Source organism: Danio rerio, chromosome 20 (assembly GCF_049306965.1).
Source record: "Danio rerio strain Tuebingen ecotype United States chromosome 20, GRCz12tu, whole genome shotgun sequence".
Classification (NCBI taxonomy): Eukaryota; Metazoa; Chordata; class Actinopteri; order Cypriniformes; family Danionidae; genus Danio; species Danio rerio.
Genome location: NC_133195.1, coordinates 2,520,001 through 2,540,668, shown reverse-complemented (window position 1 = coordinate 2,540,668; position 20,668 = coordinate 2,520,001). Strand labels below are relative to the sequence as shown.

The following is a 20,668-nucleotide window of genomic DNA, read 5'->3' as shown; positions in this document are numbered from 1 at the left end:
AACCGTCCCGATAACAGCTGTCACATGTGCACTTTGACTAAACAGCTGATTGAACTAAACTTTTCCAAATGAGTCCAAAGTTCCTCTGATAATGTGAGATTCACCAGGGTGTGTTTCTGCAACTCTCAAAACACTGTCATCATCTGAAGAATCCTTAATCTAGATGGGTTTTCATATAAACCAATTCTGATACCAAATGATCAACTAGAAGTCAAGTTATTATTTGCTGTTCCTAAAGCTTGGATTTTTGTCAGGTAGTGCACTTTCTATGTGCACTTTCTTTACTGCAAATGTCACATGCAAAACGCTGGTATTGCACCATCATGTTTTTAGTGTGTCAGCCGCTATAGATTATTGTAATAGTTTGTATGCCATGACATTCAGTATTTCATAACAGCAGCACTCATCAGCACATCAGTCAATACGCGAGTACATCAACATTAGAGCCGCGTGAACTGCTGAACCTGCGTCTGCACCATCTGCAAATCAGCAAGCAAACACGAACACCACAAATGTTCACACTAATATGCACTTGTTTAAAAATGCATATTTTAACAATATTTGGCAACCATTGCTATAGAAAATTTAACAATATTTGGCAACCATTGCTATATTGCTATAACCAAATGCTATATAGACTTTCACAAGATTATTGTATGTTGATTTACTTTATTTCATTATTTATTTTATAACTACGTTGCAAGCCAGGCTCTTTATTAATACGCTGTTTACATTTCTGGAGATCGCGAAATACAACCCAGGAGCTAGGTGTTTGCAGCTTTTGCTTTCGTGGATCCACCAGAGACCGCTGTTTGTGCATTTTCAGATCTCAAATTTCTCTCATGAGTGCCTTCACGCGTAAATTCACCAGAGGCCACTTTTGACTGAATAAACAACTCAATGACTGACCGATATGACTGACCGATAACCCCACCCACCTCCTTCCCTAAACCCAACCCATAGTGTTTTCAAAAGCACTGATTGACCCAATCACCCGAACCCCGTTGTCGGGGCAAACTGGTAACAAAGCAGTCCACACAAAAAGCCATCCACACATAGGTAAGCGGTCATCTGGTAGCACGAAAACAAAGAGAAGATGTCAAAGTGCTCGCTTACAAGAAAAGAAGTTGGATGGATTTAGACGGTTTGGCATCGGAACTCTTCATATATAGTATTAAACAAAACACCATTATCCCTTACAGAGCTCAGTTAAAAATAGGCTATATAACCGGAACACTTGAGGAAAACTTGAAGCTTGTATGTTTTTGAGCTGAAAATGAATGTTATCTAAAACAGGGTTTCCCAAACTTTGAGGTGGTTATAAATACAGAAACCTTGCATGCAATGGCGCACACACACCAATAGACCCAAGTCTATTCTTCGTATATTTTTTTGTATGTATGTCAGTGCTGTAAATGTGCCAGAAAGACTAACCTGGTGCTGTAAAATAAATCTGCTGCATCTGACGCTATTGCTGTGTCTTTAATGTAATGTAATTACCCCAGGGGTCGCAATTCAATATGTAATGGCCCGTTTCCACTGAGTGGTACGGTACAGTTAGGTTTGGTATGCTTTTATGGCCGTTTCCACTGTCAAAAGTGTACCGAACCAAACTGTACCGTATCACTTTTGCGGCACCCTTTCGAAAGGGTACCAAACAGGAGAAAGAGTACCAAAAGGTGGAGCTACACGTGCAGCTGAACGTTGATTGGTTACAAAGATATGTCACGAGCTCGTGGAGCTACACAGAATGTAAACAAAGGAACCGCCATGTTTTTTTTTTAAATAAAAAGCCGAGATATTACATGGAAATACTATATAAATATAATAACCAGCCATGGATGACCCGGGCTCAAACACACCTTGTCGTCGTCTCGAAGAACAGACACAAAGCCAAGAAGAAAAATCTGCCGTGTCCTGTTGTTGTTTTACGAGCCCGTCTAAAAGTGCGAGCGGTATTCGCTTTCTTCCGGGAGCTTGTGCCGCGTCTATATTTGATATAACGAACTTCTTGAGCTGTTGATAATAACGTGAGTGCGATTACTGAAGTGTCTCCGTCATCTGATCCATTCAGAAAAAAAGGACAAGCGCGAGAATGAAGCGAGAGTGAAACGTGGAAAAAAAAGAGAAGCCGTCAAAACACAGGAGCAAAATTGTTTTAGCGACCTAATCATGAACAAACTGCCATGTTTATCTTCGCCTTTTGGACTTATATGAACTGGGAATGACAAAATGACTCTCTAACAGAACTTACATGTGCTGGTGAAGATTACAGACACAGATGAGAGGTTTGCGCTGACTGTGGGCCATATTGCATGTGTTTTTGAACTCAAATAAGTACTAAATGTCTGCTGTGTGTAGTTTTTTGTAATTAATAATATATCGGAGACTGTAAGAGGCTGTATGTGTTCATATATGTTGCATTTATGTATTTATTTAATATAATTGCAGACGTTACAGTAGGCTATTTGGCACTGTCATTGATCTGCAGTTATAATCAACTCATGTTCATAGAAAAGTTAGTAATAAACATTTATAAACAAGTATTTATGTGTATAAAGCATCTATTTTGTGAGAAGTGCTTCTCATATGATATGTGGACGACCCGTACAGCTTTACTATAGACATTTATTCGAGCGAGCATGACGTCGACTTAAACTTTCTGTCGTACACCACGCCCACCAAAAGGGTACCCTTTGTGGTGGAAACGCAAGCCTGATAAAGGTGACCCGTACCGAACCGAACCGTACCCTACTGTACCAGTCAGTGGAAACGAGGCATAAGCTACTATAGTAACTATATACTGAATTATATAGTAACCATAAACGACAATTTTTTTATTTTTGGAAATCATCAGGCGACCCCCCTTCATTGTCCTGTGACCCTTTTGGGGGTCCCGACCCCCACTTTGAGAACCACTGATCTAAAACACAAGGAATATTTTGAAGGGGGCCTATTACACTCCTTTTTACAAGATGTAAAATAAGCATCTGATGTCTCTAAAGTGTGTGTGTGTGTGTGTGTGTGTGTGTGTGTGTGTGTGAAGTTTCAGCTCAAAATACCCCACAAATAATGTATTATAACTCTCTGAAACTGCCCCTTTTAGGCTTTGATGTGGTGTTTTGGTGACTGTCGCTTTAAATGCAAATGAGATTGTGCTCTTTTCAGAAGAGGGCGGAGCTACAAACGCCTGTGTGTCAGTATAGTGGCAGATTCAAAACTCTAATAGCAGACTGCTGCTTCTCACTGTTTATGCTAATGAGACAGAGATAGTCACTAGTGGGCGGGGCTTTCCCCCTCTGATGACACGTACAAAAGGAGAATGTCAATCAAAGTGTTTCTGAAGACCACCACTAGAAGCTGGTTATTTTCACACACTGCTGCCACACACAACCTCTTATAAAAGTGAGTTTTGCATAATAAATCCCCTTTAAGGCAGAAATCTTCTCAGATCATTCCAGAAAGAAGCAGAATGGAGGAACATTGAAGTCGAATCTTGAAAAGCCATTGTGTTGGTGAGGATTAGAGAGATAAGCTTATCCTAGATGAGCCGTGGTCAGACACCGTGAACACTCTCTGATTACAGATGATAGAGAGATTGGATTCAATGTCAAACCAGAATAATACATGTATATTTGAAAGAATGGCTTCATGGAGCAATCATGTTATAACTGTGTAAGCAGCTGCTACATTGTTTACGTAACATTTTACTCTTTCCCCGCCATTGACGAGATAACCTCTTTATTCAGGCCATGTCCACACTAATAGGTTTTCCTTTAAAAACGCATATGTTTTGTATCTTTTTGAAAATCAGAAATCGAGGGAGAGATTACGTAATTTTTATATTGATATTTAAATGTGCAATAAACAGTAAAGAACAGTACACTATCTGACAAACGTCATTCTCAGTTGTAAGAGCAACAAATAATATCTTGACTTCTAGTTGATCATTTGGGAATGTGTCAGAAGGTGGATTTTTCCCATGAGTCATTTGTTGATCTGCATCCCAATCATAACAAATACTGTAGAAGACCTACTGGAACCAGCATGGACCAAGATTCTCACAGAAATCAGTCAAGTTTGGTGAAGGAGAATGCATGGTTTGGGGTTACATTCAGTATGGGGGCGTGCGAGAGATCTGCAGAGTGGATGATCAACATCAACAGCCTGAGGGATCAAGACATTTGTGCTGCCCATTACATTACAAACCACAGCAGAGGGACAATTCTCCAGCAGGATAGCGCTCCTTCTCATACTTCAGCCTCCACATCAAAGCTCCTGAAAGCAGAGAAGATCAAGGTGCTCCAGGATTGGCCAGTCCAGTCACCAGATATGAACATTATTGAGCATGTCTGGGGTAAGATGAAGGAGGAGGCGTTGAAGATGAATCCAAAGAATGTTAATGAACTCTGGGAGTCCTGCTGAACGCTTTCTTTGCCATTCCAGATGACTTTATTAATCAGTGATTTGAGTCAGTGCAGAGATGTATGGATGCAGTCCTCCAAGCTCATGATGGAGTCAGACACAATATTCATTCTGTCTCCACTGCAGCAGGACTTTATATTCTATGCTGGACATTATTTCTGTTTAGTGATGAGACTTTTGTCTAAGCAGAGTCAGACCTTACTGTCCTAATCAAATCATTAATAATCAAGGCATGATCATGTTTTATTGTGCTCAAATATGTGTCATCTAGAGGCCTTTGCCTTTCATATAAGCCACTTCTGATACCAAATGATCAACTAGAAGTTAGTATTTGATGATTCAAATCATGCTGTGTGAAATGAGTTTTGACTCTAAATAACATCGGCAATCACCTACAGCCAATAAGAGAGCAGCATTCACTTGTGTGTGTGTGTGTGTGTGTGTGTGTGTGTGTGTGTGTGTGTGTGTGTGTGTGTGTGTGTGTGTGTGTGCGCGCCTGCAGGCCAGTGGGAGGCTGGGGGAGAAGTTAAAAGCGCCAATTTTTGGTTTATTTGGATCCAAGAAATGGAGGAAAAACTAGTGGAAATTTGGCAGGAGCAGCCGTGTCTGTTTGACGATTCATACAGAAAGTTAAAAAAGAAAATTCAGGAGGAATTTCTAACTCAAACCCAGGTGAGCAAATATGTACATTTTCTACCCCATTAAAGGCTTCTTTCTCATTATGTAGTAAATAACAAAAGATATACGACGTGTTTTTGGCTGTGAGACATAGTTTGGACGAAGTTGGCGATTTTTCCAATTGTAAAGTCATGCAATATGAAAGTCCCTGTCGCCGATCCATCTTGCAGTGTAAACAAAGCAGCGACAAAACGCTAGCCCAGATAGTCATGCAGTGTGAAAACATCTGTGACACGACGACTTTGAAAATCAGACAGTCTGAACTTGGCATTAGTGTGCCTTCTGCGGTTTTAGATCCAGATATCAATGCAGTTTTGTGCATCAATGTAAGAAAACAACAGATCTGTGGGTGGACAAGAAGTGATGCATGTGTGTGTGTGTGTGTGTGTGTGTGTGTGTGTGTGTGTGTGTGGTCATCTATAAATATCTGCTCTGGAAATACTCCAACAATCCCCTGCAGGAAGCAAATAATGCGTTCATCTAATTCATTAGTCTCATTAGTCGTGCGTGTGTGTTTGTGTTTGTGTGTGTGCAGATGTGCATCACACAGCAGGAGTATTATAAGTGAATCCGGAGAGACAGACAGCAATGCTCTTTATATGAGCTGTATACACTTCACGAGAGCTCATCTGAGGCTGTGAAGCAAATATTCATAATGCTACTCTTAGGGTGCTTGCACCTATGTCTCGTTTGCCCAGTTAGCGCGGTTCATTTGGCTGATGTGAATTCAGCAATCGCGCTCGGATCCACGCCAAAACAGTCGGTTTTTCTTCTATATTCCTTCTATCTTGGCAGTTGCTTTTATTCAGAAAACTGTCCAAATCAGCCTTTAGGCTCGATAGTCAGGTACACTCACGTTAATCTGGCAACCTGCGCTTGCATGTGTTTTGATCCAGGAGTGCAATACCTAGTTCAACCACTGAGTGTCAAATTTATATACTGCACCTTTACAGATAAACGCATGCAAACGAGTCGGATTCAATAACCGTGGCTCCTGAAGACACACTGAGGTCTTGTGAAGTGAAACCATCGGTCGGTGTAAGAAACTGTTTGTTGCTAATTGTTTGTTTGTTGTTCATTCCTTCGGTTTGGTCTCCATTTTCCGAGGTTGCCACAGCGGAATGAACCACCAACTATTCCAGCATATGTTTTATGCAGCGGATGCACTTCCAGCCACAACCCAGTACTGGGAAAAACCCATACACACACATTCACACACACACTCTTCACAATAAAGTGAAGTTTATTTACAAACAAATTTCGAGAGGATCACGTGCTTATGATTGTCCACAGCTGTTCTGACTTTAGCTAATAACTGATTATCCTATCAGACGATCCTTAACTCACTATAAATAACCAGACTTTTCTCATCTCAATATCTTCGTCTTGAAGAAACCCCCCCACCCAACCCTACTTTCCCTCCTTTCAAACGGGCGTCACGGTGGCCAGCGATTAGCGCTGTTGCCTCACAGCAAGAACGGCCCTGGTTTAATTCCTTTCCAAACCAGACGGCATTTCTGTGCGGAGTTTTGCTCGTTCTCCCCGTGCTCGCGTGGGTTTTCCCCGGGTCCTCCGGTTTCCCCCCACAGTTCAAAAACAAGCACTCTAAACAATTAATCCAAAATATTTAAGCTAAACTCTGAGTACACCATCAGCATCCATATTTGACACTTAGGTACAATAAGCAAGAGTCATCGAGATCTACCTGAGCTCAAACTCCCCTCTCGCCTTGCAACGGGAGGGGGCCCAAGGCTTGAGGATCTTATAAGCTCAGGGCTCTCTCCCGGGACAGCACACCAAACTAGCCTTATAATCAATCATCAGCTAAGTGTGAACTCTTGAAAGCCAATTTAGTTCATTCAATTCCCCGATAGCGCATGTGTTTGGACTGTGAAACCGGAGCATGCAGAGGAAACCCACGCCAACACAGGGAGAACATGCAAACTCCACACAGAAATGCCAACTGACCCAGTCGGGACTCGAACCAGTGACCTTGTGACAGTGCTAGCTATTGAGCCTCCTATGCTAATAATAACAAAAAAACTAATAATTTAGTAAATAATGTTCAGTTTCTTACACGGAGCGATCGTTTCCCTTCACAAGATATGTGCTTCTGTGTTTGTCTGTTCCGGTGTGTGTGGGAGTTTTGTGCGACTCTGTGTGTGTATTTGTGTGTTTGTGTCCATGTTTATTTATGAGTGTATGTTTGCTACTATTTTGTGTTCACCCATTTGCATGAGTGCTTGTGTCTGTTTGTTTATGTGTGTGTTTGTGACCATGTGTGTGTATCTTTGTGTGTCCTGTCTGACTGTCTTTGTGTGTAATGCTGTGTAACTGTCTGTGTGACCGTGTGTGTGTTTTTTGTGTGTGTGTGAGTGTGGTCTGGGCAGTCAGTCGAGCCATATAAAGACATCGCTCAGGTTATATTTAGAGCTGGTTGATCCTGACTGCAGGTATTGATCACAGAATCAGGAGACACTATTGATCCACACACACACACACACACAGATAACAGCAGACAGATCAGAGAGAGAGAGAGCAAGACACACCAGAGCAAATCACACACACACACACACAATATGACTTAAACACGAATGTAAGCTAGATTAATTTAATAATAATAGAGTAATTTTGCAGTATAATACTTACTACTAGAGTACTTTTACTCTACTCCACTACATTTTTTGCTGAAAATAATGCTTCTTTTACTCCATTGTTATTGTTTAGTATTCTCCTCAATGCTTCAAATCATACAAATATAAAAACACAAAGATTTTCTGCTTGCATTACAGGCTCACGTCTAACAACATGACCTTTAAAGGTGTTATATGTGAGTTTTTGACAACTCTGAAGCATAAAATACCATAATATGTTAGCAGATATTTCAGAAACATGATCAGTGAATGTTCCTATTTATCTGGAAAAACAATGCTGAGTCAGATATTCTGCTTTGAGAATGTGTCACGTGCCGGCTGTCTTTGTTTTGGTCTTTTAACCTGCACAATGACGGTTTAGCCCAGTGGTTCTCAAAGTGTTTTCACCAAGTACCACCTCAGAGAAAAATTGTCTCTCCAAGTACCACCATAATCAACAGTAATAAAATAAAGTTGCGTAGCTGGCTAAATTAAGCAGCTACAGCACTGCACAGTTCGAAAACGAGACAGAGTCATATTCATTCAACGAAATTATATTCCATACAAACAGGGGCGGACTGGGACAAAAATTCAGCCCTGGCACTGTAGCCACACAAATTACCACACTGACACAAATTGCCACACCTACACAGCCCCACCCACGGACACGCACGTTCACTATTAATTTTGGTGTACAGATGGTGAAATAATATGACATTCTTGTCAGATTTTGATTATGTCCAGGTAATCTCGGATTGGGTTGGCCCATCTTTAAACCAGGCGGCAATTGCCGATTGGGCCAAATGCTTAACATTAATAATTATTATTATTATCGTCAACATAATAGCATCTAGCAAGAGATAAAAGCTGTCTGCACTTAAAAACAATACATATAAAAAATAAAAAAAACTGACTGGCCCACATTTAAAAATTGGTCCGGCCATTCTGGCATTTGCCAGAATTGCCAGATGGCCAGTCCGCCCCTGCATACAAAATATCATATCAGTCAGTTCTTGTCATGTGACTCGCGGTGCGAAATTCTGAAAAGTTAAGATGTTTTCAACTGGGGATGCCTGGAATACGCGAGCATGTCGTGCTGCAGTTCTTACTCATTTTGCTAGCCTGTGTGTTCAATTTTGGCACTCAAGTGACCGAGATGTAACAAGAGAATTTGGTTATTTTTCAAAATAAAAGATTTTTCTAAATAAATGATTGTTCAGACTGAGATTATGAATAAGACTGAAATAATTAATAATTTTTTTGTGTGGCCCGGTACCAATTGATCTATAGACTGGTGTCGGTCTGTGGCCCAGGGGTTGGGGACCACTGCTCTAGCACGTATCTGCTCTGCAAGCACCATGCACCTCTTTCTCTAGTTCTGCGTCATTTGTATTGATTTTTAGCAGCTGATTAAGGACTAAAGTAAGCATTTTAAACACATCGATTTGATCGTAGGCTTTAGAGAACAGCCAATGCTGACCACATAGGTGTTATTGTACGCATCAAATGATTAAAATTGTATACATTTTTCTGTCATTACTCAGGGATTCCTCCTCGCACCACAAGAAGTAAGCCCGCGTACCACTAGTGGTACACGTACCACAGTTTGAGAACCACTGGTTTAGCCAATTATATTTCAGCACCCCGCGTTGCCTTGCTGGAAAACAGCGTATTTTCATTCAGCCAGAAAGGCTCTCAAAGCATGGGTCCGTGACCGAAATGCGACCTCTGTTGGACAGTAGCAGACTCTGAAATGAGATGCAGATTCAGAGTTCCACATGAGGTGGTTATTAATCAGCAAATAATATAAATATTACAAGCGCAAACATTAGGTGAGCAGGTTACACTGTATACCCGTGTCCTAACATGACAGGTGATGAGATTTGCAGTGATACGCAATTTGCACCAGATGAAATATGACAGAAATGTAAATACAGCCATTCAGAAGCACAGAATAGTGCACTCGCTGCACTCCAGTCAAATGGTAAGGTTTATGATGAGAGTGGCTGCTTCTTCGAGTGAAAATACAGACATTACTTTGACTTCAGGGAGCATAAAAACAAAAATATTGCTGTGAAAGTCAGTCTATGTCCAGTGTCTAAAGAACTTTCCACTGCTTTTGCTTCGACTGGCAATTTATTCAAGCAATTGAACAGAAAGCATACTATGACAACTCGTCAACAAGAAGGACACCAGTGCCTAAAAACATGACGGCCCAACTCAGCTTAAACAGGTTAAAGGTGCAGTAGGTGATTGTCTTCAGAAACATGTGTTGTTGTGCTGGTTGAAAGTCTCTTCACAGACCAATAGTAATGATTACAGTAAATGATCTAAATGTGTTTATTTGTATTTTTATATTCAGGGTAAAGCATAAAACTAAAAAATGTTCATCCAATTAAAGAGTCGGACCATCATCTCCCTTAATTCCGATAGGCAGGTCAGACTGTCTGTCAGCAAATAGATTCCGACTTCTGCGCATCTGTTCTCGCAGATCCGCTCTTAGCGCGTGCCCGTCTGCATCACAAAAGCATGCGCTCAGAGCGAGCTACGGGCCGCTCACAGATGCCGAGTCGGAGCCGGAAGCGCCGAAGGACAGCCGAGCTCGGGCCGATTACTGTAAAGCCAGGCGCGGGTATAATTCACCCTTAAAGCGGCCGCGCGGTCACGACACGGACAGGGAGAAATCAAAAGCTGAATTGAAACTTTTAAAAACCTGAATCAATATTGGAGTTACTTTAGCACGCTGGAGGAAGGACGACACCATGGCTGAAGTATCACTGTTAGACAGGTCATGTTCTGTTTTTAAACTATTTTTTGTTAGATTGTGTTGTGTTATGAATGACTTCTATGCACAGACGTGTTGTTCAGCCACTGAAATCTCCCGGTGAAAGATTGATGTGGTTATTTTCAGTTTCATAAGGTTCTTTGACAGCATCTATAATGTAGATTTATATTTAGTTTAACAACAAAACACCAGTAAATAGCGCTATTCCGCCTAGCCTGCTTTATTGAGCTGAAGTTGCTTTTATATTCACATTGGGTCATTTTTGAAGAATGATAGCCTTCCTATACTGTTAACCATGCTACTCTGAATATTCGCTTTGAAATAGCATGTAAGTGTGGCAAAGTAATACATGTAATTCCTGCACGGCGCTGGCACTAACTAACTGGCGAATGACATGAACTAGTGGGTTGTCTGTCGGCTGTTGTGACGCGGTGCACGCGGTCGCGATTTCAGGGGGTGTGGCTTTGAATCACAGTCCCTCCCCGCCGTCCAAAGATAATATACTAAGCGGTTAGCATTTTGGCAGATCACCTACTGCACCATTAAATTAGATTTTTGTGCAGGATTGGGAGTGAAGGTATCTTAGCTTAGAAACGTAGTTGCTTATGGGGCCATTCATAAATCGCGTCTTCTGCAAGCACAGGTTTGCACACTTATATTTAGAGCACATATTGAAAAAGTTTACTCATATTTTCCAGTTAAAAAACGCGAGTCACGTGACAAGAACTGACTAATCAGCTTTATGCTTTGTATGGAATACACACATTCCAGCAGACTAATTACCTTCGACAATCACAGAACACCCAAACACTGCAGTGCTTTTGCATACTATGGATGTCAATGGTTAAAGATATCCAGTTTTCTTCTAAATGTCTTGTTTTGTGTTAAAAAAAAAAGACAAACCAGTTTGGAACAAGTGAATGATGAGAGAATTTTAAGTTTTGCCCGAATTATCTCTTGAAGTCTTTTGAATAGCTGCTGTGATCAACCCATTGTAAAGTTTCTCAGTGAACATTAAGGCCCAATCCCAATTCTACCCCTTAGCCCTTCGCCTTACCCCTACCCCTCGTTTTGCCCGTGCCCGTGAAGGGAAGGCGGTGTCCCTATTCTCTTTAGCTTGAAGACGTAGGGCTAAGGGCAAGGGGTATACACCCCTTCAAACAAAGATTTTTCAGCACCACACTCGAAACCAAGTGGTAAGAAAATTTCCCCGAAAACACCAGCCACAAAGGCACCCAGAAGTAAGGAGAACCACTAATTACAATTTTTTTTATCATTATTACGAATTTTTACAACAAACAAACACGTCTTAATATATTCATAACTGTGTTCGTGTTTTACCGTCATGCTTTAAAAAAAAACAAAAAACGCTGAAATAAATACTGCTAAATCTATTCGGAATCTATAATCAGTAATCATAACTCCTATGCAGCAGTCTTAATTCTGACACTCGATGACACTCAAATACCCTGTCAGAAAAGTCTAGTGTCTGGGAATATGCATTTCACAGTGTCTGCTTTAATGTTAGTGTTGTTTTTGGTGTGTTTACATTGATGAATATGGCCACTGTGTAAATACACAGTACAGTTACGATCGTATTGCCACGTTAGATCGTTATGATGACATGATATATGCCTTCAGTGATGTCTTGAAGATAAATACCAAAAGACAACACAACTGCAATCACTACAGCAGTCGCGATCGTCTGATCTCAAATGAAGCATCAGATCGCGAGGACATATGATGACGTGTGCAGGTGCTGTGGAGCTGTCCCAATTCTTAGGGGTAAATTTTTAAGCCCCTCCCCTTAACCCTAGGTTGTAAGGGCTAAGGGGTACAAAAACAGAATTGGAAGAGCTGCCTTATATTTTGTATAGTTTATAGGTATATTTAATATGTTTTAAAAGTAACTTCAAAGTAAAGTCATTAGTAACCCGATTACTTTTTGCATGAAGTAACTAGTAATGTAATCAGATTACAATTTTCCAGTAGTAGTCAGTAATCTGGAATCTTTTATTTTTATAAATTAACTCACCCAACACTGGAGGTGAACTATCTGCTGCTGCTTTCAGTAGTATGGCAATAAATGTGATGTAAAATGGCATTCACACTCACATTATTAGCATTTAACACTGAATAACGCACATGAGGTGCACCTGAGCTGATCATTGTGAGTTTTCTGTTGTTCAGAAATAGAAGCCGTTTCTAAAATATCAGTTTCAGCTGTTGTTTAGGACAAAGATTGCTTTTAATATTGAGAATATTCCTTCTATCATGTGTCATTGCTTTTATTTACAACACGACTTAAATCAGCCTGTTAGTGTCATTAATCTGGCAACCTGTGCTTGGGTGTGTATTGAACCGGGAGTGTAATACCTCGTTCAACCACTGGGTGTCAAGCTTACATACTGCACCTTTAAAACCCCGGTTATATCATTATTGCAGAGCATAAATGCTGCACGCTGAAGAATATAGTTAGTGTGTAAACAAACTCCGTTCTGTTTTGTATTAAGGATTGTGTCGATCATTCCTGCTTTAAACAAACAACACTAAAGCATCAGGAGTGTAATGATTATCATCAGGTCTTTAGTCACTGATTGATGATTTCACTGGGCAGAGTTTGCAGATGGACTGTGGTCAGCTCATATCTGATGCTGTGAGTCCTCATAATCATACAGCAGATGAGGAGCTGACACAACGTTTATCACACACACTGATTGTATGTGTGTGTGAGTGTGTTTGTTTATGTGATTTGTTTGTATGCGTGTGTGTGTTTCTGCTTTTGTGGTAATTCATTTGTGTTTGTGTGTTTATTCATGTGTGTATTTGTGTGTCACAGTGTGTGCATTTAACTCTGTGTGTGTGTGTGTTTGTGTGCGTGTGTGATTCTGTTTTTGTGTTAATCCATTTGGGTTTGTGTGTTTATTTAGGTGTGTGTGTGTGTACACGTGTTTCTGTTTTTCGTGTTAATCTATTTGTGTGTGTGTGTGTGTGTGTGTACATGCTTGATTGTTGCGTTTGTGTCCATCGGTATGTTTTTGTGTGCAACTGTGTGTGTCTGTCTGTCTGTGTGTGTTTGTTTTCATCCATTTGCATGTGTGTTTGAGTGATTTTATTTATGTGTGTGTGTCTGTTTGTTGTTGATCATGTGTGTGTTTTATGTGATTTGTTTATGTGATGTGTGTGTGTCAGTGTCTGTGCATGTGTGTTTGCTTATGTGATTTGTTTGTGAGTGTGTTTGTTTGTATGTGTTGGTTTTTGTATCTCTTGGATGTTTGTGTGTGTGCATGTGTGTGTTTGTGTGTATTTACTTATGTCATTTGTAAGTAAGTACGTGTGTGTCTGACAGTGATATTTGTGACACGATGTGTGTCTCCAGTTAATCTCAGCTTGAGAGAGATGAGCGTGAGTGAGTCTGCACTGCCCTCTAGTGTTGTCCTGTAGGAAATCACTCTAACAGCTCAAAAACTTCCATCAGCAGCACAGTCATGTGACACATTAGACTGAATTCACTCAAATCAATGGATGTTGCTCTGTGCCAGTCACACAACAGCACCATTAATGAACATGTTTGTTTGCAGACAGCCAATTTAGTTCTTTTAATTATAGCACATGTGTTTGGACTGTGGGGGAAATCAGAGAGAACATGCAAACTCCACACAGAAATGCCAACTGACCCAGCTGGGACTCAAACCAGTGACCTTCATGCTGTGAGGGGACAGTGCTAACCACCGTGCCACCCCATAGAAACTGTTTCTAAAATAGAAATGTCACCATAGCAGATCTGTTTAGGACAATATTTTGGTATGAGATACATACTATAAACTAATCTAAACATTGAGATAGTCACTTTAAAGTTATTAGAGTGGCTTAAAAAGCCAACATACTGTTATCTCACTTAAACTTCTTCTTTCTTCTGAGACTAATTTTAAAGTGTATCTCCTCCCAACCCTTTCAAGCTACATGAAACTTTCGTCAAACCTTCAAACTGGTCTGACTCGGGTTGCTATATCTTTTCTAACTGATGCGACTTTCGGTTTTCTGAAAAACGACCCGGAAAATTCCCAAAATTCCCATTGACTTAACATCGAGTCAACCTTTGTGAGCTCATAACTGCATCAGACTGTCCTACAGACTAGAGTCAGGCCTCATTCAACTCAGTCTAGCCAGCAGCCAATCACTGATGACCTTTAGACTTACTAACCACTCCCTAGCAACCAATTTCAGCACTCTAGCAACTGCTCCATAGACTATGACTAGCTATTCTAACACATGCTAATAGTTTTAACATGCTACTGACATCCTAACCTTGCTAGAAACATGCTAGTCATGCTAACATCATACTAATTCATGCTAACAACAGGCTAATTCATGCTAGAAACAAGCTGATTCATCCTAAAAAACATGCTAACAACATGCTAATTCATGGTAGAATCATGCTAGTGACATGCTAATTCATGCTAGAATCATGCTAGTAACATGCTAATTCATGCTAGAATCATGCTAACAACATGCTAATTCATGCTAGTAACATGCTGATTTGAATCATGCTAGTAACTTGCTAATTCATGCTAGAATCATGCTAACAACATGCTAATTCATGCTAGAAACATGCTAACATATATGTACTTATCCATGCCAACTGTTTTAATTTTCATAAAAACTACTTAAGCTATTTACACTTTAAAACAACTTCGAACTTTCAGACTCGGCTTTTCAAGCCACCATAAAGTTTGTTTACTATATAGTTTGAATTAAGTTCTTAGCAATGAATCTACTATTTTACTGGTCAAAAAGGAAGTTCACAAACTGGTGAAATTTACAACACATCTTTACTAAATATTCTAATGAGGTTTGGCATAAAAAAAAAATGGGCGACACTTTATTTTGATGGTCCATTTGAGTATTAGTAGACTGTCTGCTTAATATCTGCTGATGCTGCCCCTTCAACAGACATTTCACTGACTATGAGAAACTTTGCCAGTACATTTCAACTTACACAAACCCTAACCCCAACCTAACAGTCTACTTATAATCTAATGAGAATTAGTTGGCATGTAGATGCAATGTAACTTGAATTCAACAAACAGACCATGAAAATAGAGACCGAAAAATCTGTAATTTTGACCCATAAAATGAATTGTTGACTCTTTGTTCATTGTCGACTAATATAAGTAACTGATAGCGGCATGTTTTGTTTGTTAATGAGTTGAAAAAAGATAAAGATATTCCTAATTAGTGTTTATGAAATGTGATTAAAGCTGCGGTCACATGGGCTTTTCCTCCCATTCATACGCACGCGAATACGCAGGCCCGGCCCTAACCAATTTGGCGCCCTAGGCAAGATTTCAGGTGGCGCCCCGTCACATCGCAGTAAATTCCACTGCTAGTGTATAGTCATAAGAAACTAAATAGCTTTTTGATCGACTACTACAAGCTGGGAAAATGTCAGATAAATATGCCAATGCAATTAACGTTATTAATATCTGTCAACGTTGGGATGTAAAAAATAAGGGACAACAAATAGCTTTAAATGATAGAATACATAGCAAACAATAGAAAATATTGACAATAAAATAAAATTTTATTAAAATCAATGGCCTATACAGAAATTCAATAAAGCTACAAAATCTATTTAACTTTTAATTGTATTTGCATATTGATTAAAGTTACTGTAGTTATTTAGTGAAGAGCAGCAAATGAATCTCTCATTGTGTTTTGTTTGATAACAGAGGTGTTAATGTAAGAATGCACAGATCTATGTGAATGAATGAAGCATTTGACTACTTTAGTAACTGTTTGTGCACATTTAAGAGAAAATTAGTTGTGTTTAAAATAAAACACGCAGGACAGAGCAAAAAAAAAAGAAAAAGAAAAAAAAAAAGAAGCACTTTTCCGACGGTCCCTTACTGAGAGCTCCACTCCGCGCGAGCTCTCCCGGCTAAACCCATGTCTCCGGATAAACGGAGCAGTGGTCATAATGCCGACCGAAAAAAACCCGAAAAAGACAGCTGTGAAACATAACCAGCTTTGTCTTTTTGTAGGAAACACACTTTAGATCTTTTTAGGCAAAGAGGTTTTTAAGTTATTGCCATCTATCACTGAATGTGTGTCAGGAATATCAAAAACATAACAAACTTAACATGGTTAACTGTTCTGTCGCCCCTTTGAATGTACAGCGCCCTTAGCATTTGCCTATATGCCACGGGCCGGCCCTGCGAATCCGTCAGACCGGACACTCAGGGTCATGCGTCAAGTTTCGCAGGTTGCTGCGGTGCAAAGTTCAAGATTGGTGAACTCTGACCTGCGAAATTGCATCACTTGACTACGTGAGACCAACCGAGGATCAAAACATGATTTAAAACAAGGAGCAATCGCTCGCTTTTTTAATGTCTAATCATCTTGTTTAATCCCGCCCCTTTTCGTAGCGCCGCATGACAGAATTTCGTATTATCAAACTTTATTGTGAGCGCAGCTTTATCCATGTTATTAGCACTAATTCCTAAATGTTCACTAATGATACAACAACTGTTGGGGTTTCAGCACTTTAATGAGGCAGCCAATCACAGGAGGTTAACAGTCCTGATGAGTAACCACAACATCACTGACACCAGAACATGATGATTATTAATTACTGCTCAGCGCTGAAGATGCAAGCTAAACGTCTGGTGTGTGTGTGTGTGTGTTTTCAGAATACAGAGTGAAAATAAAACTGTCAAGTCTTGTGTGCGTACTAAAAATATAGGTAGGACATAGTGTTGTGCTGGTAGTAGAAGTAGTAGTAGTGTTTTTGCTTAATGAAATGCAGTCAGTTCAGTACTGTGGCATTCTTTACTGTACAAGGAAATGAAAGATCTAGAGTTTGTATATCGGCTGCAGACCTGAGCCCAAAAACCAAACCACAAGAGCTAAAACATGATGAAGAGCAGAGCTTCTGAACTCCAGGATGAGCATGTAAAGAGTAGCAGAAGGGACTCAAACACACACACAAACACGCACATATACACATAGGCATGCACACACCGTCTGGGGCATCTTTTCAAAATCCAACATCCGTGTTTGTAGAGTGCGGGCAGGAGAAAGTGGAAAAACACAACACAACCTGTGAGGACTCTCTCATATTCACTTCCGGCTTCTGCTCCAGTCAGGGATTCCCCACGTCATGGAAGACACCATCCACCGGCTAGCCGAGATTTCCATCAGGCAGCAGATGTTTTTTAGACAGTTCGCAGTTCGGCAAGAAAAATTGTAACAGAGGATCTTCCAGCTCGCGGAGCGCATCCTGCTACCAGAGACACGCCCAGCCACTCATCAACATCTGAAGCTCAGCGACCTGGATGATATAGACACTTATCTACACAATTTTGAAGTAATTGCTAAAAGAGAGAAGTGGCCAAAGACCAGGGAGCCAAAGCAGGCATGCTAATTTCCTCGATGTCACAAAAATTGAGGATTATGGTAAGTTAAAGTCTGAGATACAGGTTCGAGTTGGGCTCTTGCCAGTTTGTGCCACCCAGTAGTTCGCCAGCTGGACATATGAAGACTCATTCTCAGTACAAACCCAATTAGCAGAACTCATGAGCCTTATCCACTTCTGGCTCCTCGGAGGGAACCCCAGCGCTACCCAGGTTTCTGAGAAGGCTGAGAGTGGCTGCTGTGTGCCCTTCCTCAACGGCTCCAGGCTCCCACTAGTATGAGGATCCCTTACACCATATTCATATGGGGGCATCAGCTTCAATGCTTCCTTTTCACTTTGAATAGTTATCGTTTGGCTTTGCCGAACTTGACTGTGGATCCGTCTGCACCGATTCGGCGGCGTTGCTTGCTGCAGAAGTTGGGGCGCTCTCAACTTTTCAAGCGCAGATGGAGGCGTCAGCCAATCAGCACATATATGCAAATACACCAGTTCAGACAGTAGCCGACTGCTAACTATCTAACCGTTAGATTCTGACGTCTCAGGTGCAAGCCAGCCTTTCCTGTATTGCTGGAGACACAACATCAGCTCAACCCCAAAGGGTAAGTCCAAACTGGCAACTGGCAGAGCACCTCTCGAACACAGTGCGCACAAAAACCCCCGCCATATATTTGCATAGGTCATCACAATACCAGCCGGCCCCTGCATCTGGCCACTGGAAGATGGTGTAGGTTGTACTCGTTTCACTCCTCCTTAGAAGAGACTGGCCTGGCTTTGAGAAGCTCCTTACTTGCCCACCTCCCTGTAACATTAGAGCATGGCCAGGAGGAGCAACAGTACCACATCAGCCTTCGGAAGCACTGGATCTCCCCACCCAGACAGCTTGAGGCTCTCGCTAAGACCATCCACTCTGTAGTCTACCTGGGAGTAAAACTGGCTGATACCCAGAAGATGGAGCTGCAGATCCTTGTCAGTCAGTTGAAAGATGTGTTTGTGAACAGGTGGACCACCGTCATCACCCATGGGATTTTTACACCACCGATAGTCATCGTTCAGCACTGTTCCTACCCTATGTCACTGATGCTCACTGGCTGGCTACATCTGAGAAGATCCAGAAGATTTTATAGGTCCTCAAGCCATCCCCATCCAGATTAGATATTTACCCTATGCCTCGAGTGGCTGAGCCGCTGGATTTGCTCGATGGAGCCCTATTTATCAGCACCTTAGACCTAACCAAAGGGGTATTGGCAGGTTTGCCTCACTCCAGACGTGACCTGGCAGCCACTGGAAAGCCTTGGGCCCTTGTATTTGGGCTCCACAGGGACCCAGCAACATTCCAACAAATGATGCACATCTTGCTCTGAACTCAAAAGGAATACACGACGGTCAACTTAGATGATGTTGTGATCCACTCAAGGTCTGGGAGGACCATCTTACCTGTCTGTGGAGTTACTATTGGTGTTACAGAGGGCTGGAATCACAGCTAACCCCGGAACTGTCACCTCAGACTTACAGAAGCAATGTAATAGGGGTACACCATCGGCTGGGTCCTCATCCAACTTCAGTCGGCAATGGTGAAAGCCATAAAGAAGGCGCTGAGGCCATCTACTAAATCCCAGGGTAGGTGCCTTTTTGGGGTTAGCCGCTACTATCAATGTTTAATCCTTAACTTTTCATCTGTACTCAGCCTGTTGACAGACCTCAGGAAAAAAAAGCAGCCGGACAGGGTCAACTAGAACCCAGCAGCAGAACAGGCCTTCCAGACTGCCCTTGCCTTGTCGCCAGTACTGCATGCATTAGACCTAAACAGCCTTTTTATCCTCCAGACCTATGCCTCCAACTTCAGCCTGGGAGCGGTCCTCTCCCAGGTCCACGAGGGAGAATGTGAGTCAGAAGTTCTTTGGTGACAGACCATGCCCCACTCCAGTGGAGGGCGACGGCCAAGAATAACAATCCCAGTGTCACCAGGTAGTTTCTAGCACTCCAGGACTTCCACTTCATAGTCCAACATCAAGCCAGGGCTTCCCACGGGAATGCTGATGGCCTCTCCAGGATGTAGTCTGGAGGGACAGGTTTGTCAAAGCACCCACCCGTCCTCCCTAACAATCACACCTTTCACTTACACACTGCACTGTAAATAAACCACCCTTCAGGGAATCTTCTTAATTCCAAAATACGTGGTTGTGTTTTCCCTGACATGCACGTACAAGCATCCACACGCATACATACCCACACACACACACATATACACAGGGACACAAACTGACTCGCACACACACACACAAGCTTTCATAACAACACAATAAGGCAAACATGCAATCTTTCAAGATGAACAGAATAAACATCACTGTAGTGAAGCTGAAAGTAGCAGTGGTGTGTGTTGCGTCTGCAAAAGAACAGAACAGACACCAGTTCAGAAGCTCTGCTCAGGTTCACCAGCATCTCTTTAAATGAGAGAGAGAGAGAGAGAGAGAGAGAGAGCAGTGGTCACTCACTGAAGCGGACGCTCTTCTCGCAGTGATAGTATCCATCCTCACTCTTCTTCTTCAGCATTGAGCACAGGTCTACTCTACACACACATTCGTCTCCAAACACACGGCTCTCGAACTCAGAGAACAGCGCCGGGTCCAGCTTCTTAACACCCTGTGAACACACGCGTCACACACGCATTAATCTACAGCAAACAGAAGGTCTCACACACACACTGGCGAGGGAACAGAGACGACGCTGGGA

The 20,668-nt window shown here is 41.6% G+C and overlaps 1 protein-coding gene and 1 long non-coding RNA gene across 5 annotated transcripts in view; one reads left to right on the top strand and one right to left on the bottom strand.

Annotated features, from left to right (window-relative positions):
- The window catches only part of akap7 (A-kinase anchoring protein 7), a 62,461-nt gene that overhangs the window by 27,914 nt on the left and 13,879 nt on the right, over positions 1-20,668 (bottom strand). For 2 of the 4 annotated variants that reach the window (XM_073934029.1, XM_073934030.1), the window contains exon 7: positions 20,431-20,578. In XM_073934029.1, the coding sequence (XP_073790130.1) occupies positions 20,431-20,578 (148 nt within the window). Of the gene's footprint in view, positions 1-17,052; positions 20,322-20,430; positions 20,579-20,668 lie in introns of those variants that run through there. The other 2 variants (XR_012396289.1, XM_073934028.1) reach the window with 2 other exon arrangements.
- Positions 8,920-16,934, top strand: LOC141379516 (uncharacterized). The gene is made up of 4 exons (XR_012396296.1): positions 8,920-9,976; positions 11,073-13,177; positions 13,361-15,437; positions 15,874-16,934. It is a non-coding gene; the product is annotated as an uncharacterized lncRNA (long non-coding RNA).